Raw genomic sequence first — 26,222 nt, 5'->3', positions numbered from 1 at the left:
CAAATCGTAAGCCTCTGAAGTGATACCCGCGCTAGCCAATGAGAGCGTGCAAGCTTCACCAACCGGATGTTGCGCTCTTCTATAGCTGAAATGTGGCAGCCACAAAGATGCCCCGAAAGTGGAGTATTGAGAAAAACAACGATCTCTGAAATTTTGAATTTGGACTGCAGTACCTATTTCGACCACTCATTCTTACAGACAGCACCTTTAAGACAAACCATGTACAAATTCATAAGTCAACACCATTGCTGAGTACTTTCTCCTTAAAACTGCAGTGAACCAAAAACCCGTTTGAAATCGCTGGTGTTTCTGACGTCACAAACTACCTTGTAACCAATCAGGTCAACGTGTGATCGTCAACGACTGGATCTCTGAGCTGCTGCGAGAGATTGGAGGCGGTGCTAATTTGCATATTCATAGAACCGCATATTCATAGAGTTACATTCAAGCTATTTTAAAACATGAAGAATTTTTTTCAAGGAAAAAAACATTTAAATATGTCATTTTGGTGATCAAAGATGAGTATTAAGGGATAAAATGATTGACTACACTAGGAAAAGGGAGCATACCCCAGTTTTGTCAAAGCTGCACTGGTTTCCGGTTATTTATCGGATTCTTTATAAGGTGTTACTCTACGTTTATAAAGCTGTCCATGGCCTGGCCCCAGAATATATTGCTAATTTAATTCATATGAATTCATGTAGACCTCAACGATCACTTAATTGTTTACTTCTCGCAATTCCTAAAACTCGCTTGAAAACTAAAGGGGATTGGGCTTTTTCTGTTGCCGACCCAAGACTGTGGAATAACCTTCCACCTGACATAAGATCTGCACCCTAAATAATATTTTTAAATCTCGAATGAAAACACATTTGTTTTCTATGGCTTTTTAATGTTTGAAATTTTGTCAGTTGTATTTTGTTTTATTATGTGTATATTATGTCTTTTCGTCACTGCTTTTTGATATTTTTGTTTGTTTGTTTGTTTTTGTTACTATTGACTGTTGTCTTGTGTTCTGTTTTATTATTATTTGCTATTATCTGTAGACTGCTTTTAACTGTACAGCCCTTTGGTCTACTTTGTATTGGAAAGGGCTCTATAAATAAACTAGACTTGAGACTACAGGGGGACTTTACGATTTGAAAATCGGTTAGTCCCAGACCTTAGTTAAATTCTCCTGTGATCTCCTGAGTTTTAGTTTGTGGATTAAACAAAAACTGTTTTTGTTTTCTACTCCTTCGTCATGCGCATCACATTACAGCCATTCGCGTCAACAGTGTGCTGCTTAATATTTTTGCAGACACCTTGATAATATTTTTTAGTATTCTTTGATGAAAAAGTTCAAAAGAACAGCATTTATTTGTAGAAGAAATCTTTTGTAACAGTAACATAAATGTTTTTACCTTGACGTTTGATCAATTTAATGCATCATTGATGGATAAAAGTATTAATTTCTTTAAAATAAAATAAAAAACGTTTACTGATCCCCAAACTTTTGAATGTCATTTCAACTGACCATCAGTAATATTACACATTAATCCCCCCCTCCTTTTTTTTTTTGATTAAGAGATTGTTTCACTTGCCAAACTGAATTTTCAGTTGCTGTTGGTCAGCAGGTTCTAAGAGTTCATTCTCACTCAAATACTTTCTGAATTTGAAATGGCATAATACTCATACTATTTCTGCTATTATTTAAAATGATATGGCAGAAATAATAAGAGTTGTATGCTACTATACTCTGAATCCAGCCACCAACTCATTAAGTATTTGTTCAGTCAGTCCAACCATGGAAATTCTCCTGCATAGACCATACTCGAATGCCACTAGCTTGTGCAATGGACAGAATTTACAGGCAGGAAAAAAAGTCATAGGCTTAAAAAGTAAGAGACTTCAATAAACAGAAGTGAATGAGAACAATCTTAAAAGATTTGAATAGTGGTGAGTAATAATAATTTAACAGCATACTTATATGCGACTGACCCCTTACAGTTATCCAGGGTTAAGAGTTTTGCTCAGGGGCTCAGGGGTCACCCCTTGCATCTTTGAATCATTTGCCGCTACTATGCCACACCACCTCAAGAGTGAATAAAAGATTAGTGGGAGGGATGATAAAAAGTGAGTTGGAGATGGAGAAACAGACCTGATGTTACTAGTGGTTTGAATCGCTGAGTCCAGAAACATAGGTTACACAACTATGCAAATGCCGACATGAGTTCTTGGCCAATAGAGTATGTTGTCCTTCAAACTGTCCATCTCACAAGAACACTTCTTTCTTTTTTTATCAAAAAAGACTTCTTGTCCCAAAAAGTATTTTAAAAATAGTTTTGAGTCAAATGTTACAACTGTTTGTTTTCTATAGTAGAGTAAAATTCTTGAATTGGAATAATGTTTGTGTATTCTGAATTGTAAAATTCCAGTATCATATTTTTGTAAAAGCTCTTGGCTAAAAGGGGAACATGATGAAACCACACTGATTTATAGTCTGGCAAGGGTCAACTATATAATGAAGTTAAATCTTAACAGAAAGTTTAAACTCTGTTCTCAGGACAAGGGTATCCATTTGGGAAACACAGTATATTGGAACCATACGAGTTTTTGGTCAATATTGATGTTGTAATGATGTTGCAGGTTCTCCGGTTTCCCCCCACCTCCTTTTTTTCAGAGAAACTCAAAGTACACACTGGAAATGCAGCTGTATGAAACCCCAGAAGAGAATGAATGATAATACTAAATTAGGTTATAGTTCACCACTGAAAAACTGTTCACAACCAACAATGCTTTGATGAAATTCCAAGATAATCAAGATCATTTTGTTGTTGTAGGGGTTGCGTGTGAGTGTTTCAAAGTGTGTTTTTGTTTTAGGAGGTGTGTATGCCGGATGTGTTGTACGAGGAGGTGATTGAAGTGGAAGAGAGGGTTATTCTCAGACAAGATTCCTGTCAGCTTCCCAGAAACGAGCCCAAACGAATAGTAACAGGTGAACAACATGTCAACATCTACTACATATGCCTCATTTTAACAGGTCATATCATGAGGGATTAAGGTTTTCTTGATCTTTTGTGGTAAAAGACTTTGTATATAAGGACTATTCTACATCAAATTAATTCGATCACAAACGATGTATTGTTAGTTTTAGAGGTCAAAACATTATCCTCCGTGCAGAAAGGCAATTATTGAAACTGAGCTGCAAAAACTATTTGGTCTGAAATTCCCCAACTTGTCACAAAAATGAATTTCATTAACATTAATATCTATGATGCCGATTCAGAACCATTGTCAAGGTTATTACAGAGGTAAATTACCTCTAGACATCCTAAAGGCATAGCAACAGAAATGGCATGTATAATTCATATGGTCAGAGAGAGTGTAAAATGGCCATTAAAGCTATTTGGAGTGTAAGAAACCTTAGCTAACATTGTATGTTTATGTCATATGAAACTCGTTTTGTCGGTTTATACAATCTCAGAAAAGTATCACTAATGTCAACTGCATTAAATCTAAGCATGGAATCTCTGTTTCTCTCAGGCAGTACTGGAGAAAGTCTTGAGGTGTGGCGTGAGTTGGATCTTCAACGTGTTGAGCAGGATTTGAGACGTGTGCAATCCAAAGGCATCAGAAGTCTGGCGGTGCTGCTACTGCATTCTTACACGTTTGTATAGATCATTATATCTTCTGTATTTATTACATGGCTCTCTGGAATATGTTTTTTCTATTTGGTCAATTGCAGCATTCTGTGATCTGATATTTCTTAATAATGACTGTAATCCATAGCAGTGCTGTATATCAGAACCGCTCACCTGATTAACACAAAACGGCACTACTGTCTTGTTTCATACAAACGGAACTAGTGCCATTATGCATTTCATTTATCTATTATATTGCAAATTAAATTGGAGGACTTTAGTATTGAAGGGGTCATGAATTAAGAAATCAAATTTTCCTTGATCAATTGACATTTATAAGAGATCAATGTACTATCACAGATAATGCCCATTACCAGTCTCTCAAAGAATTTATTTTTATTTTATTTTATTTATTGTTTGTAATTATCTATTTTTTTTGTCAGAGACAATTCACAGTATACTGTAACAATATTAGCTTAAATTGTTGTGTGATTTTAATTTAAGCATTTTTAGAGTATTGCACTCTCTAATAGTACTCAACAAGGAATTCCAATATTGTACGGTATGGATTTTAATCTACCACCTTTTTTAATCTAAATTTAGTGTAGCAATCACCTCTTGAAGATGATGTTAAGATAGTAGCAGTAGTATAACGTGTTATGAGTTGTTTAAGAGGTGATGGAGCAAGACAATGTAATATCTAATATATCAACGTTACATTTGCCATAATTAAAATATAATCTTTCAACTTTTGAAAATTGTATAAAGTAATTTTACATTGGTGTGGTGATACGATTTTTTTTCTTGTGTTTGTTTTTTAGAGACTATGCAAAAGATTCATAATAGTACAGCTTGCCTGTTGTAATACAATAGGAAAATGTGACAGTATCATGGAGTACATACATAACTTTGCATGCTTCATTGCTTATTTAATTTTATAATCAATTTAAATTGCTTAATATTATAATTTACTGTTACTACAATTTCTGCAAATTATTGTCAATAATCACACCTAAGTATTTAAAATGTTTTACCACTTTCACTGTCTCACCCCTCATTCTAATCTCAGGTAGTGTAATAAAACATTTATTACACTACCTGAGATTATACTGAGGAGTGGGACAGTGAAAGTGGTAAAACATTTAAAAAAAATTTTTTTTTAAATTTACCTGCAAACAGGCCTGTTGGTCTACTAGTCTAACCAGTATGCTGATTCATCTGCATACTGCATCAACATAAACACTGCAAGGTGCAGGATCTTGCAATGCAGTGTCATGAGAGGATACCTGAGAGCCAAAAGGTGGACAAGAGAGAGTTATTTGATTATTATCTGTGTAAGAATGGCTCACAAATACTCATGACTTGGTATAAAGAGGGAGTGAAAGTGGCCTGTGCACTGAGCCCTGTGGAACACCAGGTTAGTTGAAGTAGTTGGTGTGGAGATGAAATTTCCTAATGCCCAATGTGCCATTATATCAAACACTGAAATAATTAAAACACACAGAGACATCTGATTATATTGATTGAAATCATATTTCTCATTTCTCATTATGTGTATCAGATGGGCGGCTCATGAGAAGGCTGTGGGGTCTTTGGCGAAGCGTCTTGGTTTCACTCAGGTGTCTCTTTCCAGTGAGGTTATGCCTATGGTGCGAGCAGTGCCTCGTGGGTACACTGTTTGTGCTGACGCCTACCTCACACCAAAAATACACCTTTACCTCACTGAATTCACTGCAGGCTTTAAAGGAGGCTTGAAGGTATGTGCGTGTGTTGCAGCAAGCAATTTCTCAGAAACATTGTTGAAAACTGTCGATACTTGAAATCAAGCCTAACAAACACACCCCTCCCTTCATTGCTCCATCCCCAAAATGCACAAACATGCAATGGAAGAGGCATGGATGACGAATGAATATCAGGAACAAAAAATTAACATACTGTACTGTGCACACAATTATATACAAGCTAGAGTCGCCAGCAGCACACCAGCTCCAGACAAACAATAACACTCAAAACTGTCCTGTTACTGTAGCTAACATTACAACAACAGTGTATCTTGGTTCTGTGAAACATAGCAAAACTGATGTAACTCACGTATGGAGCAGAAACAAGACAACCTCAGCGTCCATTTTTCATGCCTTCCTGCTTAGGTTTCTCCAATGCTGGAAAGCTTTTCTAATGTTTTCTAAAGCTCTTGCCTGATCATAAACCTTCTTTTTTCTGTTATATTTCTCTGACCTTTTCTCTTTTGTAATGTCTCTCAGCCATCTCTCTTTCTGCAGTTTTTCCACAAATCTCCCTCTTGCTTACTTTCTCTCCTCCCCCATCATGAGTGTATACGCCCCTTACTGCTGATTGGCTACAAGTGTGTTGTGGTGCTTGGTCCGAACCACTTTCAACAGTGTTTCTCAGAAATCGCTTCCTGCACCTTTAATTTAATACCCCATTTCTCTCTCTCTCTCAGGGTGTGGATGTGCTGTTCATGCAGTCAGATGGTGGGCTGACACCAATGGAGCAGTTCTGTGGCTCTCGGGCTGTTCTCTCTGGTCCTGCTGGAGGAGTTGTGGGCTATGCTGTCACATGTTATGGGTTTACGGAAAAAAAGCCCGTCATTGGTTTCGACATGGGAGGTAAGAGATCATCATTAACTCATGTTGTTTAAAACTCCTATGACTGACTTTTTTCTATGAAACACAAAAGGAGATGTTCACTACGATACAGGTGATTCACAAGAAACCCAAATCAGAAGAAAATCTTCAGCGTCGAAATGCCCTAAATGAACTACTCTCACTACAAAAAACAAAAAAAACAATACAAGGGGTGGCACATGTCACAAACCTAGTGTTCTAACACAATTGAAACCTCATTCAATTGTGTCCCACATGTATATCACGTGATATCTTACCTGTCCTTTTTCTTTTCCCCGTTTAATAACAAAACAAACAAACTGTGAATTAACACCAAAAAAAAGGAACGAATGAGCCGTCATACACTAAGGGATCAAAGAACACAGACTTTACCATAAACATTATATATAGTCAAGATGATTCTGGGCAAACATTAACAACAGGTGCACAGGCATGAATCAAACAAAGAAAATCATTCCACTTCCCACGCAAGCGTTCTCTGTTATACTCACATAACCCGCCCTCATTGGTGGAGACACGTGTTGTCGTCAGTATGCATCTCCAAGATTGACAAATGAATGAGCCAATTAAATACCTGCGTCAACCTGCTAAAAATTAAAGTAAAGAGAGAGAGAGACAGACAGAGAGAGAGAAAAAAAGACAAAACACAAGTCACACTTATCACTGCCAAGTGAATTTTTTCTTCTCTGCAGAAGGGAAAATGATATAATATCAAATAAAACCAAATCAATTTCACAAGAAATAGCAAAGACATTGTTTAATAAATAGGGTATAGGAAAAATATGGGACAAATCATATGTCATGTCAGTGTTTCCCCTAGGTTTACAGGTTTGGGGTGGGGGGGGTGGCGGGGGGGGGGGGTTGGTTGGTTGGTTGGTTGGTTGAGGAAAATTGACACAGACACTATCTATCTATCTATCTATCAATCACATTAATTGGTTGTCTGGGAGGGTAATGCTTTGTAAAAGTTAACATAAAACACAAATTTTTTAAAAAAAATGTTGACATAAGATATCTCTTTAAAAAAATAAAATAAACATATTTAAATCTTTTTAAAATTGACTTTTGCAAATAACGTTTGTTAAATTTATAGAAGTATTTGTTAATATTAATGGACCAGAGCTTAAATAGTTTTATTTTTTAACTAACAACTAAAAAAAGATTTATAAATACTAACAAATATATTGCTCATTCATTGTTCGTTAATGTTAGTTAATACATTTATATGACAAACAAATTTTAAATGGGAGAAGTTTTTATTTCTATGATGCATTGGAGAGAATAATCCTGTCAGGCGCAGCACTGCTGTGAACGCGCGTTCACGTTTAAACACACTTTAAACAATGTATTATTCAATGCATTACTTCTATATAATTATATATTAAGTTGCTCAAGCAAGTGGTAAAATATTTAACCATGTATTTATATTAAAATATTTTGCATTTCAATTTTAATACAATAAATCTTGCATGTCACAAAGAACTTGTTTTTCCACCTCCACGAATGTCATTATGTCGCCTTGTTGAGGTAAATTGTAGTTTTCCTTGCTTTACCCCGGTCTTAAAATGAAAAAAGTAGCATTTAATTAAATACATTTATGGTATAAATACATACATTTTATTTAATTAATCGCACTTATGGTGAAATGACTACATTTTCAGGTCAATCTGTGTTCATTTTGACCACGAAACATGCGCTGTCACTTTAATTCAGCGTTTGCAGAACAGCAAAAATCATAGACAGTATATAAACGGCAAAAATAGACTCGGTGCGGAAACGATCGCTGCACTGCTGTATACGCACCGCAACTGGAACGGATCGATCATCGACACGGACTGCATCCACGTGCAGTGTGAAAGCTCTGTAAACATGGGTACGGAAAACAATACTCACCGCATACACACTGCAAACGAAATATTTGTGAAACGGGCGTTAGGAGAGCTACTCCGGCTGCTACTCGCAGTAGAGTGAGTGTTGCCATCTTCAGTTCAGCGACATATTTCCCGCCGCGCGCTCTCTGTCCGCTAGTGCTCATCTGTATTTGACGCAAGTGTTTGTTTGTGTGTGAGTGTGCGCGCTTGCGCACTCATTTGGATAATCGTAAACGCGCAAACACAGACAGAAAAGACATGCCATCGTGGAAATAAGATAAATAACATATTAAGGGCTATTTAGTTTTTGTAATAAAATAAAAAAAAATAATCTGGCGCTATAAAGAAAATCAAATCAAATTTACTTGACCTTCAAGGGGGGCGGGGGGAGCCGTTAGGAGGGCGGGGCGCCCCCCTTATATAATGGTAGGGGAAACACTGCATGTGATTCAATACAGGATGTATCATTTCATCTATAAATAGGGACAATCCTGAATTTTATGTGATGATTGCCATCCCTAATTAATAATAACAGTTCCTATATAAATACCCTAATGAACAGAATAGTGGTAAATAATATATAGTTGCCTAAAGAAGAAATTGCGACCTATTATAATGAACCTAAATTAAGCATTGACAGCCAGATGATCTTTACTGACATATCAGAATTACATAGCCAGCATCGCATGTTACCTTTTATTTTTTGACAGAAACAACTGTCTGGGTTCAGAGGGGCAGCATAAAAGTCAGTGAGTCATAATCTGGTTACACAACATACATCCTAGTGTGCAAAATATTATTTACAGTGGATCAAACACAGTGGAGGTATTAATATAACCACATTTAGAACCAAAGACCTAGTGCTTGGCGGTATGACCAAAAATGTATATCACGGTATCATTATACCAGTTTCATGGTATATGACATTATTATTCTTTATTTTTCTTTAGGAGTGGCAGAAATACCAGTTTCCCAGGTAACTGCTGTACACAAAGCAGCGCTGTGCTCCGCTCATAAACGCTGCTTTATCAGGAAAGATAAAGAAAGATTAAATGAAAATAACAGAGAAACTTTTCTAAAGACAGTCAGTTCCCTTCAAAGATACATTAATATAAAAACACCTGCGCCGCATTTTGACTTTGAAATGTGCAGTGCTCAACTATGTCATAGCATTTTGGAAAATCTATTTGTGGCGGGCAGTGTTGATGTTGGGAACCAATGTATGGGAACACTGTAATATAATTTGACGGCTATCAATTATAGTTTAAACTATCCATCTTTACCGCCACACTTAATAACACACAGCTGTGCCCTCACCACAGTCCAACAGTGAAAAGCGACCCACTCAAACAGTGTCGCGCCATGTTCCGAACGTTGTTTAAGCAACAATTGTTTTGCGGTATAATAAAAATTCATATCATAACAAAAATAAAAACCAGTATTTGGTATGAACCGGTATACCGCCCAGCACTACCAAGACCATTTTCGGAATGACTGAATGCTTGATTCCCGAACAAAGAGTGAATTCTTTGTGTTGGTTGAGGTTTGATGAACAGTGCACAATTTAATCGGATTGCAGTTTATTTTTAAATTAGGTTAAAAAAGTTAAAAATATATAACAATTACATTTATGTGAACATTATGATATTGTGGCTAGTCTAATTTTCACACTACTTTATAACATACAATGAAATCACAGTGACCAGGTTAAGATTCTAATAGGACAAAATCATACCATACCATAAAAGTATCATAACAGTAATGTAACTTGTGCACTCTAGTCCTAGTCTTCTGCATTCATATGATGCCTTATGTGAGGAACTGACTGAAATTTAAATTAGTAGGTTATTCAATGAAAATCTTGCCTTCTGACACAGTGTTACGCGTTGTCACACAAATGCACGAGTCAAGGATCAACAAAAGTCTTTTTAATAAAAACTAATGAGCAGGAACAGAGGCAAACAGGGAGGACTGAACCAAAACACTGACACTAAACAAACAGAAGCATAACCCTGACAGTAGCTCCCCTTCCCAGAAGGCACGTCCTCATGCCGTAAAGAGTCAATCTGAGGAGGGAGGGGGCTCTGGTCGAGGATGTGGAGGTGGAGAGGGGTGTAACCAAAGAAGGGCTGGCAAAACAGTCCATTGGGGAGGTGAAGGGTGGGAGGAGCCAGGAGCAGAGGACCCAGATGGAAACCCAGAGTCCAGCCAGGACGAAGCCCCATGGCGGAGTCGAGGAAAGGTGCAGCCATGGTGGAGATCTCCTCGACAAAGACATGGGCACGACGAATGGAGATGGAGCCGATGGACAGGGAGCCCAGAGCGCAGACGGAGAGCAGATGTACCAAAATGACACCGCAGGCTCCGGAGGCTGCGATGGAGCCGTAGCGACAACCCCCCGAGGTGGAGGTGGAGCTGGGGCGACTGAGGACCAAGACCAGAGCTGGGAGGGGTGAAGAGACAGAGTGCAGCGGACTGCTCGCATGTCTGTGGCGCATGCAAGGTGACCTCTAAACGAGGTGGAGCCGGAGGGTCGAGAGAACCCAGTGGAGTTCGATGGTCCCAGGTGGAGCAGAGGGAGGGAGGAGCCAAAGCAGAGGAGTCAGGGCGACAGGCCGAGGTGGAGTGACAGGAACAGTGGTTGGAGGTGGGGCCACATCTCTTGACTGAGCGGAGCTGGAGACCAGAAGACCCGAGTCAGATCCATACAGAGTAGAATTAGAGGAGAAGTTGAGGGGCTGAAGGGAACCAGCAGAGGAAGGGCTGGAGAACTGTCTGTCTTTGGAAGAGGAGGCGGGAGAGGGAGGCTGGGTGGGAACTCCTCAGCTTTGGGAGTGTGGGCGGAGACTTCCTACATTCCCTTGTACTCCAATACAATTCCCACGGCAATGATTGGCTCAGTCCTCCTTTCAGACTCGGGCTTGTGCATAGCAGCAGACTCAAAATGCTGATCCGTTATTTACCAGCACCCCCTCCACAAATGTGGCGAAATCATTTCTGGGACTGCTCACTGGAAGGCGTACCTTGGACCGGACAGTGAGTGAGGCACACCAGTTCTAAAAAGTCCCGGGTGTGGTCCTCCAGTGAGCGGCACTTTTGCTCCAGGCAGAGCAGTTGGGTAATGGTAAGGTCCATAGTGAAAATGAAAACAAAAAGGGGAGAAAAGAAAATGGCGCAAAAATTACTCCTTCTAAGGTCCAGTATTCTGTCATGTGTAGTCACACATGCATGAGTCGAGGATCATCAAAAGTCTTTTTAATGAATAAGAAGAACACGCAGGAGAAAAGAGTAAAATACACACTCGCATAAACAATACAGAAAACCGAACTGAAGAAACTAAGGGGCTGTTTACACGACACCATTTTCAACTAAAAACGTAAACTTTTTATGCGATTTGGCCTTTCGTTTACACGTCAACAGCGTTTTGGGTGCCTGAAAACGCAAACTTTTGAAAACGAGTTTCAAAGTGCAAGTTTTTGAAAACGGTCTCCATGTAAACAACATAAACGCGAATCTCTAAAGGCGATGACGTCATGCACATGCGTATTACTTGTTTAGTCTATAGTGTTTCATTGCCATCTAATGGCCTAGCAGCGGAATACAGGGTGTTTAGTAGTTTTCGCGGATCCGAGTGAGTGGGGATCGTTTTGACAATGATGTCGTCTGTACGTGGAAAACTAAAAGGAAAAACTTCTCCGTTTTAAGCATATTGTTGTCGCGTAAACATAGCCTAAGGGTTTCAATTACAGGAAGTAATTTTGAATTAAACTGAAACAGGTGTCGGATTAATTAACAGTCAGGGAAACTAATGAGCAGGAACACAGGCAAACAGGGAGGACTGAACCAAAATACTGAAACTAAGCAAAACCGAAGTATAACCCTGACACACAGCTCTCAAATCTTATACTTTATGTATTTATTTGCTCATGCTTAGCATGCAGTGAAGGAGGTTTAAACTGGTTGAGCTGATTTCAGAAAGAAACATTTGAGCACTTTGACATTACTGATGATAGATTTATTTGTACAGGCACATCTACAGATGTGAGCCGATACGCTGGACAGTATGAACATGTGTTTGAAGCAACTGTCGCTGGCATCACCCTGCAGGCACCACAGCTTGACATCAGCACTGTAGCAGCAGGTGGAGGCTCTCGACTGTTCTTTCGGTAACAAACATACAATATTAATATAGAAAATGTAATTATTGATTTGTTGAGTCTGTGCTCTGATATTGTAATGCTTTTTAAAATAATTATTTGTACACATTGTAAAGCATTCTTTTAGATTTAGATTGGTTAGTTCAGTTGTTCTCATTGTGATTTTTCATAAGACGGATAAGTAAGAACCAGTGGTTGACATGGGGTTGTTCATGCTAAATCAATGACCAATTGTTTTGTTGTTAATAATTTAATTGGTTAAGATTACCGATTAATCAATGACAGCACAAATGCATTCATGCAAACACTGACTGTGCAATCATCCGAAGCTAGTGTGCCCACTCAGTTTTGGAATGTGTCTCTATAAATAAAGATTATGTTCACTGCAAACATCCCTGACAGAAGCCTATCATTTAGGTCAGTGGTTCTAAAACCTTTTTTGGGCCAGCACCCCTATCCATTATCCAAGCGATTGCGGTACTTAGACTGCATGTGGATGTGACAAGAATAAACACATATGAACAATTAAATTATTATTGAATTATTTTTAACTATCTTGAAAAAATCTTGAAACTATCCAAGCAGAGTTTCGCGCTCAGATGTGACGGCGGAATTAATACATTACCAAAATGTGATTACAGAATATATTTAAATTATCCATCAAATTGTAATTTTCTCCTTACAGTCTTGCGAGTTAACAATAATGCCTGACCAGTAAATTACTTGGTGAACAAAGAAAACATTTGTGAACGCCCCCCATGAACATCTGAACGCCCCCCTTTCAAAAATCTTGCTTCCAACGCCCCCCGTTGTTCTCTATTATTTAGGTAGAGCAACACCCGACAGGGGTGGGTGTTGTGAGGTTTTCACGTGCAGCCGTCATAGGCAGCCGTGCACGAGCGCAAAACCTCACAACACCCACCCCTGTCGGTGATTGGTTGGAACACTATTTATTTTGGTTTTGAGTGGTGGTGAAACCAACTGTTTTTGTGTGCAGATCTCAGAGCCTAGGCTGCCTACAGAGACGCGTTTTTTTGACGGCATGCTTATGGGGCGGGCAGCTAGCGGGTCGTTAGGAAAGATTAGATGAATGTGATCATTTATGTTTGGGCCTGAAATCGCTGATACAACCTTTAAGGGACCGAGTGTGCTCGTTGTACCATGGCGTTGGACTATTTTCTTTAATCTTCTTTAAGCGCAAAGGAGCAACTGTGTCTAAAGTGCTGGAAAATAGAGAGTGTCAAAAGTTTCTGTCGCAATATCGAGTTCTTCTAAGCTATCTGGGGTGCTGAGGAGATTAAACTGATCAGGAATATTATTAATAAAGCAATCTTTAGTGGCAGAAGTGATAGGTCTAACATTATTTGTAATACTGAGTCGGCTTCGCAACCTTGGCTAGATGGAGTATACATGAGACTAGATAATGATCTGAGATGTCATCGCTCTGCTATAGAATTTCAATGGGATCAACATTGATTCCATGTGATAGTATTAGATCTAGAGTATGATTACGGCAATGAGTAGGTCCTGACACGTGTTGTCTTACTCCAGTAGAGTTCAGAATGTCTTTAAAGGGATACTTTAAAGGGTTATTCCCTTAACTAAGACGAGTTGATACATTCCTCTCTCATCTCAGTGCGTGCACTTAATCGCTCTGGCGCACGGTGACACTCTGATAGTACTTAGCTTAGCCCAGTATATTCAATGGTATCTAACAGCAATGAATTTAGAATCTGGCGCAGTAAAAAGTCACACCTGATCCTCTTCCTCTCACTTCTGTCAATAGTGGGAAGAGGATCAGGCGTGACTTTTTACTGCGCCAGTCGAAGTACTCCCAAAAGTGCTATTCCGCCATACATTATAGTTATCCTTTTTAACCCGCTTAGAAAAGCGGCACGTTTTATTTTGTTTCACCATACTTGGTCGTATAACTACTCGTGTAACTGTTTTTAAATAGGGAAAACGCTGATGTGTTTGGTCACTTCTAAATTCATTGCTGTTAGATACCATTGAATATACTGGGGTAAGCTAAGTACTATCAGAGTGTCACTGCACGCCAGAGCGATTAAGTGCACGCACTGAGATGAGAGAGGTATGTATCAACTCGTCTTAGTTAAGGGAATAACATAGTTTAATATGAAAAAACGGTGGAATATCCCTTTAAATGGCAATCCCAATGCATCTTTTTCGTCATCTACATGTATATTAAAATCACCAACAATTAGGACTTTTATCTGCAGCCAGTACTAACTCTGATAGAAAATCGGCAAATTCTTTGATAAAGTCTGTATGGTGCCCTGGTGGCCTGTAGACAGTAGCCAGCGCAAATCTCAAACGTGATTTATCATTTACACTAGATAGTGTTACATTAAGCACCAACACTTCAAAAGTATTATATTTAAAACAAGACTTCTCTGTAATTCTGAAGATATTACTATAAATTACAGCAACACCTGCCCCATTGCCTTTCAGACGAGGCTCATGTTTATATCAGTAATCTTGCGGGGTGGACACATTTAAAGTAATGTAATCGTTTTTATTTGTTGAACAGCAATACAATTTTTAACCTTAAATGGGTTTGGGAGTTTTTTGTATTTCCTGATTCGGGGAATTCGGGGAACAGACATAGGGCCCTATTTTAACGATCTGAAACGCAAGTATCAAGCGTGAAACGCAAGTAACTTTGTGGGCGGGTCTTGGGCGCTGTTGCTATTATACCGGCGGGATAAATTACTCTTGTGCCCGACACAAATCTAAAATGGGTTGGTCTGAAGTAGCTTCATTATTCATAGGTGTGGTTTGGGCGTAACGTGAAATAAACCAAACAGAGCGTCATCTCACATTCCCTTTAAGAGCAGGCGCGCTTGTTCTATAGCGGATTCCTATTATAACGGCGGATTTCCAGGCGCGCACCAGGAGCGGTTCACAGCCGAGGAGACCGACGTTCTCGTCAGGGCCGTAAAACACAGAGAAGTGACATTAGGGATGGAGAAACCCACCCAAATTAACTTCGGTTAAACAGGCATATGATAATTTGGGTAAATGTGTAAGCTAGATGTATGCTTTAATAAACTATCTATCTATCTATCTATCTATCTATCTATCGTAATAATGTATGATTTGCAAAAATGAAAACTGCTGCTTCTGTGTAGATGAGAGAATCAAAGTGTATGTGCGTTGTGCACACGCTACATTGATTATGGACAAGCATGCGCCCTTAAAATAGCATATGAATAACATGCGCAATGCGCCACTGACTTTAAACTAGATTTTTTCGGTTAGTGGCGGAATTGTTTTCTAAACCTGCAAAATAGCATGAGGGAAAGTTTGCGCCGGAACACGCCTCCTCTTTGCGCTGAACTGCCCCCGGGAGCGCAAGTGTATTTCTTAGTTAACCGACGTGCATCTGTGGAGGGAAAAGTCCGCTGTGCGCGGGTGCAAAATAGGAATGATACATGCGTCGTTGTACAAAGTCAATTGCGCTGGGTGCAAGATAGGGCCCAAAGTCTCTATATGATGATATCTAGGTGAAAGAGTCTCTATGAGATGGGATTTATCTGACCTCAGTGACATGAGACAGCTAGCAGACGGTCGGTTTAGCCAGTCTGTCTGCTTCCTGACCTGAGCCCCAATTCATGTTTGAGCATGTTTGACTATGTGCCATATTACTAGAGAGAAGAGCAGCACCATCCCAGGAGGGATGAATACCATCTCTTTTCAAGAGGTCAGGTCTGCCCCAAAAACTTTTCCAATTGTCTATGATTTCAATATTATTTTGCGGACACCAATTAGACAGCCAACCATTGAGTGAGGAGAGTCTACTAAGTATCTCATCACTCCGGCGAACAGGAAGGGGGCCAGAGTACACACACCTCTTTAACGTTAATTTTAGTGATCTCCGACTGGCGAAGTTGAACATCATTAGTGCCAACGTGAATAATAAACTTTTAAATTTGCTTTGATGTCAGGTGCTCTGGCTCCCGGCAAACATGTGACTATGGTGGCTGGCATCTTTATTTTCACATTCCTTGTAATAGAATCGCCAATAACTAGGCCACATTCAACAGGATTCACTTTGGGTGTTTCACGGAAGAGCTGTGTTTTGTTCCGCAACTACAGCGTCTCACGGTCACAAAGTTGCCCTGCTGCACTGGCTCTACAGCTGGAACCGAACAATGTACAGAGTTCACTAAGCTAGTCACATCCAAAGCAGTATCTAAAGCCCTTGCACTCTTACTATCCTTGATTAAAGTTTGGATGCGTGTCTCTAGTTCTGAAATCTTCTCCATCAGCCTGAGTATCTCTCTGCATTTATCACATGCTCTCTAAGGCTTGTTAAAGACCACTCTAGCTGCAGCATTTTGTATCAGTTGCAGAGGTTTGATAGTGCAAGCTGGAAGACCTGCTAGGAGAGAATTACAATAGTTCAGTCTGGATAAAACAAGTGCTTGGACAAGGAGTTGTGTAGCATGCTCTGATAGGAAGGGCCTGATCCTCCTAATGTTGTATGAGGCAAATCTGCAGGACCAGGCAGTTCTAGCAATGTGGTCTGTAAAGTTCAATTGATCATCAATCACAACTCCAAGGTTCCTGGCTGACCTTGATGGAGTTATGGATGACAAACCTAGCTGAATGGAGAAGTTGTGGTGTAGTGTTGAGTTGACCGGGACCACAAGCAACTGTCTGTCAGGCAGGCTGAGATGCGAGCAGCAACCGTCGGATCATCAGGCTGGAATGAGAGGTAGAGTTGTGTGTCATCAGCGTAGCAGTGATAGGAAAAGCCATGTTTCTGAATCACAGATCCTAGTGATGTCATGTAAAGGGAGAAGAGAAGTGGTGCAAGCACTGAGCCCTGAGGCACCCCAGTAGGTAGATGTTGGGTCTTGGACACCTCACCCCTCCATGACACCCTGAAGGACCTACCTGAGAGGTAAGACTTGAAATATTGTAGTGCGGTTCCCGAGATGCCCTTCGTCTTTAAAATTGACAGGAGGATCTGGTGGTTAACTGTGTCAAAGGCAGTAGACAGATCCAGCAGGATGAGAACTGAGGATTTGGAAGCTGCTCTTGCCAGTCTCAGAGCTTCAATTAGCGAGAGCAGGGTTTACGTTGTACTGTAACAGTTTACGTTGTGACTAAACGAGAACAAACGAGACTTCACCAATGAGTTTTCAGCTTGTGAGCACAGTAAACAAACACTGACAATAGTGACTATATAAACAAAAAGTGCCAATAACAGGTGATGACATTACTCATAGGCAATATTAGACAATATCTAATATATGTTGATGAGTAAGTTAAATTTAGCAAATAAAAACAACAAGGAATGATAGTAAATAGAGATTCAAAACAAATTTTAGAGATTCAAAGCTATATGGAGCTTACAGGCACAAACCAGCTGCAAGGCAGTCAATAATTGTATCCCTTAAAACTCATCTTTGATCACCAAAATTACATATTTAAAAGTTTTTTCCTTGAAAACTCTACACCCTTGCCTCATTTAATAAACGCAGTTCTATGAATATGCAAATTAGCCCTGCCTCCACTCACTCACACCAGCTCAGAGATCCACTCATTGACAATCACATGTTGACGTGATTGGTTACAAGGTAGCTTGTGACGTCAGAAACACCAGCAATTTCAAACTGCGTTTTTGAGACTGTCTTTGGTTCACTGCAGTTTTAAGGAGAAAATACTCAGCAATGGTGTTGATTTATGTATTTGCTCATGGTTTGTCTTAAAGCATATTAAAAACACTACATAGACATATAAACAACATTAAACGCTTGATTTTCACCACAGGGGGACTTTAATAACTACATTAGTTAACCTGAATTAACAATGGACAATATTTCCACAGCATTTATTATTCTTAGTTCATGTTCATCTCAACATTTACTAAAACATTTAAGATGAAAAGTTGTGTCAGCTAACAATAGTTAATTCACTTTAAACCAACATGAACATGAATATTTTTATTTACTAACATCAACAAAGGATAATAAATTCTGTGGGAACAAATTGATCATTGATAGTTGTTATTATGTTAGTTTATTGTATGTTAGTTAATGAACTAATGTTAACACATGAGACCTTATTGTAAAGTGTTACCCTTTTATCTAATGTATCTACTATTAAACACATTTCTTACATACAGACCTTGTTTAAACCTGTTAAAATATTTTCATGCACGACAAAAATTTGTATCATATATCACAAAAAATAACTTGAACTCATTTTGTACGCGAACTTGAACTATCCTGCCATCTAGCTTTAAAATTAATTACCACCCTGGATCACTTCCAGAGAGTACATTTTATGTACCATACAAAACATTAACATGTCATAGTACATTTACAACCATAAAGAATGAGAGCTTAATATTAACCCTGTGTAAGTTTTGTAACATTTCTTTTGTCTGTCTGTATTTCAGGTCAGGGTTGTTTGTTGTGGGGCCAGAGTCTGCTGGTGCTCATCCCGGACCGGCCTGCTATAGGAAGGGTAAGAGGCGAGCGAATGTTAGGTTCTTATCAGACTCATAGAAAAATAAAATACATTGATGCCTCATTGGCCACTTTGGACCGGTGTTGCGATACGCCAACGAGTCCGCCATATTGGTCCAGGCAAGACCAATAAACAAACACAAGTAAGCGGAGAGCTGCAAAAAGCAGCAAAAAAAGTTTACATTTCTCAGCCGATTTCAACGTTTTATGATCTGCGTTGAGTACGAAAAAGGTTCTGTCTCCAATTACTCTGAATCTCGCTAGTTAGAAATTGAAAATTATTCATTGTCATAAGGAATTGTGAAAAGCATAGATTTAGTTTATTTTTCTTGGTTAATAATTGTGGAGACATCCTTAATGTAATAAAAGTTAATGTTCATGAAATGCTCACTTTGTTTTTAATTGTGGCTTTTCCGCACACCGTCATTTTAGCTTTTTCTCTTGTGCCTTTAGCTTTTTCGCTTGAATCACTTCATAGGATGTCACAGGACAATTTCAAATAAATGTGAAGATAATTTGACGCTCAATACCTTAATACCATTTATCTAAAGCATTTATCTTTTCTTTTTTATAATCTGTTTGGTAACACTTTACTTGAAGGGGTGTGCATAAGACTGACATGACACCTTCATTATCATGACATGACACATGTCATGAATATGAAGGAGGTTTTATGCATGTTTATGACAACTGTCATTAAGTGTCATTCGCTCAATTATGAACTTTTTTATGTAAATATGACATTGTAAGAGATGTCTTTGTCATGACAACTTAATATAAAGCAATACATCATAACCTGTCATAAATGTGTCATGAACATGACATAGCAGATTAATTATCAAACTTAAGAAACTACTTACTATTTTTTTATGTAAATATGACATTGTAAGAGACGTCTTTGTTATGCCAACTTGACATAAACCAATACATCATAACCTACCAGTGTCTTTGTCATGACAACTTAACGTAAACCAATACATCATAACCTGTCATAAATGTGTCATAAACATGACATAGCAGATTAATTATCAAACTTAAGAAACTACTTAGCTTTATGGGTTAACATTACATTAAACTGTCATGTGGTTGGTTTTGACATTGGCTGTTATGAGGCCATTATAACTGTATCATGAATATATTTCTGACCACTTTTTTTCCAGTATTCCAGTATTAGTTATAAAATAATTTGACAGAGTATTAACACTTAATGACATTTTAATGACAAATACAATTTGTACCACTGGAAAAAAATTGGTCAGAAATATAATGTAATGTTAACCCATAAAGCCAAGTAGTTTCTTAAGTTTGATGATTAATCTGCTATGTCATGTTTATGTCATGATTGTAGGCAATATTATTGTTATTAATAATAATAATAATAGCTTGAAAATACTGAGTTTGAGTATAATATAGTAGTAATATAATAATTATGAATAAAATAGCAAAATAGTGTATCAGAAATTGTAAAATAATATAGTCAATATAAAATAGCAAATACAATTTTGAGTAGTGAATAGTACAATCATATAATAGTATATCCTTGAGGTTTGTGTTGTCCTGGTTCGACTGGCTAAAATGGGGAAAAAATATAAATGAGCCACGATTAGAGAACAAGCAATCTGTAATGACAGGTTTAGCTCTATCTGTAATTCTGACAGCCTGACGTCATAAGAATCATGTTAACTTTATATTATTTCTTATAGAGTTACAGTTTTTATAGCTAACTGACTCAACATAATGTTATAATGACCAAATAAAACCAAAAACAACTATTCAGACTTACATGTGAAAGGTAATTCCCCGAGAAATGGTTTGGATTGAACGAAGGTTTGTTAAACCTCAAAATAGTCAGGGATCTTGTCTACAGTCCAATTATGAGAGTTACGACAAGTTGCCTGGACCAATATGGCGGCGCCATTGACATACGATCTAGGGGCCAATTTGGTGTATACGTATTTTATATGTCTATGATCAGACTCACCATCTTTCTGTCTTTTTCTTGCTTGTACATTTACCATTTTAGCTCTACATTGCCTAATACTTGCTCTTGCCATCTGTCCTTCAAATGTCTGCGTCTCCCGTCTATTGCTGTGTCCCAGTTCACATACTTCAGTACATATTACACAAAATATTGTGTAAATTGTTAGAAAGTATTCCAGTACTGGGACATTAAAGGTTTAGTTCACCTAAAAATTTAAAAATTGTCATAAATTACTTACCTTTGTGTTGTTCCAAACCTGTTCGACTTTTATTCATCGTCGAAACACAAATGAAGATATTTTAATTGAAATCTTAGAGATTTCTGTCCCTCCACTGACAGCCCACGCAACTACCACTTTGTCGCTTGAAAGAGTTCATAAAGAGATCATAATTATTCCATGAATCGAGCAGTTTAGTCCAAATTTTCTGAAGACACTTGATCACTTTATGATTAACAGATAGAATTTAGTCTTTTATTCACATATAAACATAGAGAATGAACCTCATTGGTTCTCGCACATTTTTGGGGGGTTTTCCCGGAGATTGCTACGACACTCCACATGTTTACAAATGGTATTGTTTTCCTTGACATGTGAAATTTATACATGTCAGTTTTTCTCTTTCTCATAGATGTTGACATTTATAAATGTTTTATAAGACATGCAGTGATTGTACGCTTGTAATTTTGTTCAACTGCAAAAGTCAGTGTATCATAAACACGGGTCTCAAAGCTACACTCACTCTATGGCACATGCTTATTCTGTTTCTCTTTTGGTTAAAGGTGGTCCTCTGACTGTCACTGATGCAAATCTAGCCCTTGGTCGCCTGCTGCCTTCCTTCTTCCCAAAAATCTTTGGTCCTGGAGAAAATGAGCCTCTCTCATCTGAGGAAACCATGAAGCATTTCCGCAAACTCACACAAGAAATTAACCTCTTCCTTTCAACTAACCAATCATCTAGTAGTGCTTCTGGAAGACACCACTCAGAAATGAGTGTAGAGGATGTTGCTATGGGCTTCATCAGTGTGGCCAATGAGGCCATGTGCCGGCCAATCAGAGCGCTGACACAGGTACAGCGCACTATTCTGTTATATTCTGTTTTTATAGTTTAGATAAGAGAATATGTGTGGTCTTTCTATCCTTTAGCAGGAATTTCCAGGCTGGTTGTTGTGACAAAATTAGAAATAAGTTACCACCACCAATAAAAACATTCAACCTTCTTGAGACTGAAAAACCAGAGTCTGCACAAAATAAACTTGTTTAGGTACTTAGCCACTGAACTTATCTAGGGAGCAACTTGTTGATTTGATAACAAGATTACACTGAGATCAAGGACAAAGCGAACACGGGCAGCTCTCATACACAGCATTAATAGTTCCTGTTTCTGTGAACAGAATTTGTGCACTGCACATATAACCAATCCGCTGATATTTACATACTAGTAACAGAATTTAATTTGAGAATCATAACCTGTCAAATCGGCTAGTGAGTTGACATAGATTTCACATTTGGCTGGGTGATGGGTGTTATGGCCATGTACAGACTAAAGTTTCAGAAGTGACAAATGCATTTAAATGTACGGAACACGACTCACTCCCGAAACTGCGAGTTCTGGCGTCTCGGGTGTTTGGTCTCCGCAATTCTGACTAAAGAAACAGTATAGCGTCAAAAGACTTGTTATGCTCAGCAATTATATTTAAGCACAGTCAGTGGAGGTGTTTTGTATGGCTTATGCTTGGAAAGGCTGCTCACACTTGCAGTTTTGCATGTCCACTTATTTAATCGTTTTTGGGCTTGTTGTTTTGCTCATAAAGCTATTGAGTTAATGAAGTTATTAAAGTGAGCAGGTGTGGGTCATGAAATTTAGGTATTATTTTCAGTATAAAGCACTTGGATTTATGTTGGCTTATTGTGGGCTTGTTCTTGTTTGCTGTTTTTCTTCTGGAACACGAATGAGTCAAGGCTTGTACCACTTTCACTGTTATTTAAGCACATACAGAAGAGAGAAACATCTCTGATGCACGTTAAAATACGTCATTAGCAACTAGTTGTTCAGTTCGATTCATTTGCATAGCATTTTTCAGGAGTTAATGTGGTTGTAGTATGCGGTTTTCACTCCCATAAATTACTGGTTTGTGTGTGTACAGAACAGGATTAAGCAGTAAAAGGTGAATTGAGAACCGAATTCAGCTGCAGTGTGTACGTGGCCTTAATTTCATACTTAGTTTCATGCATGTGCTGACACTTCATGGCATCAGTTTCCTGAGAATCGAACCAATAACCATTGTGCTACATTTTGAGCTACAGCAACACCTCTGCACATCTAAATGATCTGTCGTATGCAGCCTTTTAAACAAGGAATGTACCTCTGTAAAGTAGTTTAACAACATCAGATCAGAGTTGACCTTGTACTTGTTCCTCATTATCCTTATGAAAGGAATTGTTCGTCTTTGTTATCTTTAATCAGAATGTAATAACTATTTCACTGATAATAACCAGTTGCCCAACAGTTTTTTTTTACAATTTTGGAATGTAAAGCCCACCATCCAACAATTGCTGCTTTACAGGATGGGTATCTAAATTTGTGTTTTGAATATCAGCTCTCTCTCAACAGGCTAAAGGGCATGATACATCTGAGCATGTGCTGGCATGTTTTGGAGGAGCTGGTGGTCAACACGCTTGTGCCATCGCAAGAGCCTTAGGCATGAAGACTGTCTTCATACACAAGTATGTCTATATGTTTATATATGTGCAGTATCTGTGTGTTTCAGTGTGTTCAGCATTTGTTGCATGCTTGAATGGGATGACAATGAGATGCTTTTTCCATAATCTGTTGTTCTGTGAGTAAATTAATTTGTGAATGGCTGATGGTCATCAAATTTGTCTTATACAGTGAGGAAAATAAGTATTTGAACACCCTGCTATTTTGCAGTTCTCCCACTTGGAAATCATGGAGGGGTCTGAAATTGTCATCGTAGGTGCATGTCCACTGTGAGAGACATAATCTAAAAAAAATATCCAGAAATCACAATATATGATTTTTTTAACTATTTATTTGTATGATACAGCTGCAAATAAGTATTTGAACACCTGTCTATCAGCTAGAATTCTGACCCTCAAAGACCTGTTAGTCTGCCTTTAAAATGTCCACCTCCACTCCATTTATTATCCTAAATTAGATGCACCTGTTTGAGGTTGTTAGCTGCATAAAGACACCTGTCCACCCCATACAATCAGTAAGAATCCAACTACTAACATGGCCAAGACCAAAGAGCTGTCCAAAGACACTTAGAGACAAAATTGTACACCTCCACAAGGCTGGAAAGGGCTACGGGGAAATTGCCAAGCAGCTTGGTGAAAAAAGGTCCACTGTTGGAGCAATCATTAGAAAATGGAAGACGCTAAACATGACTGTCAATCTCCCTCGGACTGGGGCTCCATGCAAGATCTCACCTCGTGGGGTCTCAATGATCCTAAGAAAGGTGAGAAATCAGCCCAGAACTACACGGGAGGAGCTGGTCAATGACCTGAAAAGAGCTGGGACCACCGTTTCCAAGGTTACTGTTGGTAATACACTAAGACGTCATGGTTTGAAATCATGCATGGCACGGAAGGTTCCCCTGCTTAAACCAGCACATGTCAAGGCCCGTCTTAAGTTTGCCAATGACCATTTGGATGATCCAGAGGAGTCATGGGAGAAAGTCATGTGGTCAGATGAGACCAAAATAGAACATTTTGGTCATAATTCCTCTAAACGTGTTTGGAGGAAGAAGAATGATGAGTACCATCCCAAGAACACCATCCCTACTGTGAAGCATGGGGGTGGTAGCATCATGCTTTGGGGGTGTTTTTCTGCACATGGGACAGGGCGACTGCACTGTATTAAGGAGAGGATGACCGGGGCCATGTATTGCGAGATTTTGGGGAACAACCTCCTTCCCTCAGTTAGAGCATTGAAGATGGGTCGAGGCTGGGTCTTCCAACATGACAATGACCCGAAGCACACAGCCAGGATAACCAAGGAGTGGCTCTGTAAGAAGCATATCAAGGTTCTGGCGTGGCCTAGCCAGTCTCCAGACCTGAACCCAATAGAGAATCTTTGGAGGGAGCTCAAACTCCGTGTTTCTCAGTGACAGCCCAGAAACCTGACTGATCTAGAGAAGATCTGTGTGGAGGAGTGGGCCAAAATCCCTCCTGCAGTGTGTGCAAACCTGGTGAAAAACTACAGGAAACGTTTGACCTCTGTAATTGCAAACAAAGGCTACTGTACCAAATATTAACATTGATTTTCTCAGGTGTTCAAATACTTATTTGTAGCTGTATCATACAAATAAATAGTTAAAAAATCATAGATTGTGATTTCTGGATTTTTTTTTTTAGATTATGTCTCTCACAGTGGACATGCACCTACGATGACAATTTCAGACCCCTCCATGATTTCTAAGTGGGAGAACTTGCAAAATAGCAGGGTGTTCAAATACTTATTTTCCTCACTGTACATGCAGGGTGTGTGCATGACGCTGTCTACCAAATTTTGTGATTGGCTCACAAAAATTAATATAATATATATTATCAATAATCTCAATTACCTGTTATTCTGAATCTATGGGTGGACCTGACTCAGAACTCCTCCTAGGTCATTTATCTGACTCGCTTGAAGTTTGGTGTATCATCTACCCTCAAGTCAATTCATTGGTGGATGTGGTCCATAATGACTGCTCTGCTCTGTAAATCTCATTATTTTTAATAACAGTGTGCACTATAACTTAAGAAAATGAAGAATTGTGCAACTGTGATCACAAAAGTTTTAATATGACTTTGATAAACTGTGTTCACATCAAGTTCTCTTCCCATGTCCTTAGACCCCAACGATTGGCTTCAGGGCCTAAAATTAACTCTTACCAAGCGCCAAATGCGAGTCAATCGCCAGTTGGCCAGTAACATTTTTATGAATCCTAATGCAATGATGTGAGAACATAAACATGAACGATGCTCAGGACAGTTTATGGGGCAGTACTGCATCGTCATGAAAGTTTGAGCCTTGTCAATTTAAATATTCAAGTTAAATTATAATTATGTATTATATGTTATACAAAATTATGTTAAAAAATGCCCATCTTGGCGAGTATCCTAGTAAACATATTCAGTTATGGCTTAAGTGAACGTAAACAGTCAAGAAAGACAACACATATTTACAGTATCAGTAAATTGGATCCCTGCAGTATGTCTTGTTTTAAATTTATATTAGTTAGGCTAGTAGTTTTAGCTTTGGTCTCGAAATTGGAATAGAGAATAGTGAATTTTTACTGGTATGGTCTCATTACTGCCCGTTTTTGCAAAAACAATTTCATTGCCATTGTCATGTGTGGCAAAAAGTTAGTTTTAGACCCTGATTGGCTGTATTTCATATATATATTCATACTGTATTTAAAAATGAAGTGCTTT

General features: G+C 38.6%; 1 protein-coding gene across 2 annotated transcripts in view; it reads left to right on the top strand.

Moving 5' to 3' along the window:
• The window catches only part of oplah (5-oxoprolinase, ATP-hydrolysing), a 49,883-nt gene that overhangs the window by 5,244 nt on the left and 18,417 nt on the right, over positions 1 to 26,222 (top strand). For both annotated transcript variants that reach the window (XM_084135498.1, XM_084135497.1), the window contains exons 4-11: positions 2,863 to 2,977; positions 3,526 to 3,649; positions 5,185 to 5,380; positions 6,085 to 6,250; positions 12,167 to 12,305; positions 18,730 to 18,797; positions 21,561 to 21,847; positions 23,392 to 23,504. In XM_084135498.1, the coding sequence (XP_083991624.1) occupies positions 2,863 to 2,977; positions 3,526 to 3,649; positions 5,185 to 5,380; positions 6,085 to 6,250; positions 12,167 to 12,305; positions 18,730 to 18,797; positions 21,561 to 21,847; positions 23,392 to 23,504 (1,208 nt within the window). The remainder of the gene's footprint in view (positions 1 to 2,862; positions 2,978 to 3,525; positions 3,650 to 5,184; positions 5,381 to 6,084; positions 6,251 to 12,166; positions 12,306 to 18,729; positions 18,798 to 21,560; positions 21,848 to 23,391; positions 23,505 to 26,222) is intronic.

Source organism: Abramis brama (assembly GCF_963993115.1).
Source record: "Abramis brama genome assembly, chromosome: 14".
In the NCBI taxonomy this organism is placed as follows: domain Eukaryota; kingdom Metazoa; phylum Chordata; class Actinopteri; order Cypriniformes; family Leuciscidae; genus Abramis; species Abramis brama.
This window is presented reverse-complemented; position numbering and strand designations above follow the sequence as displayed.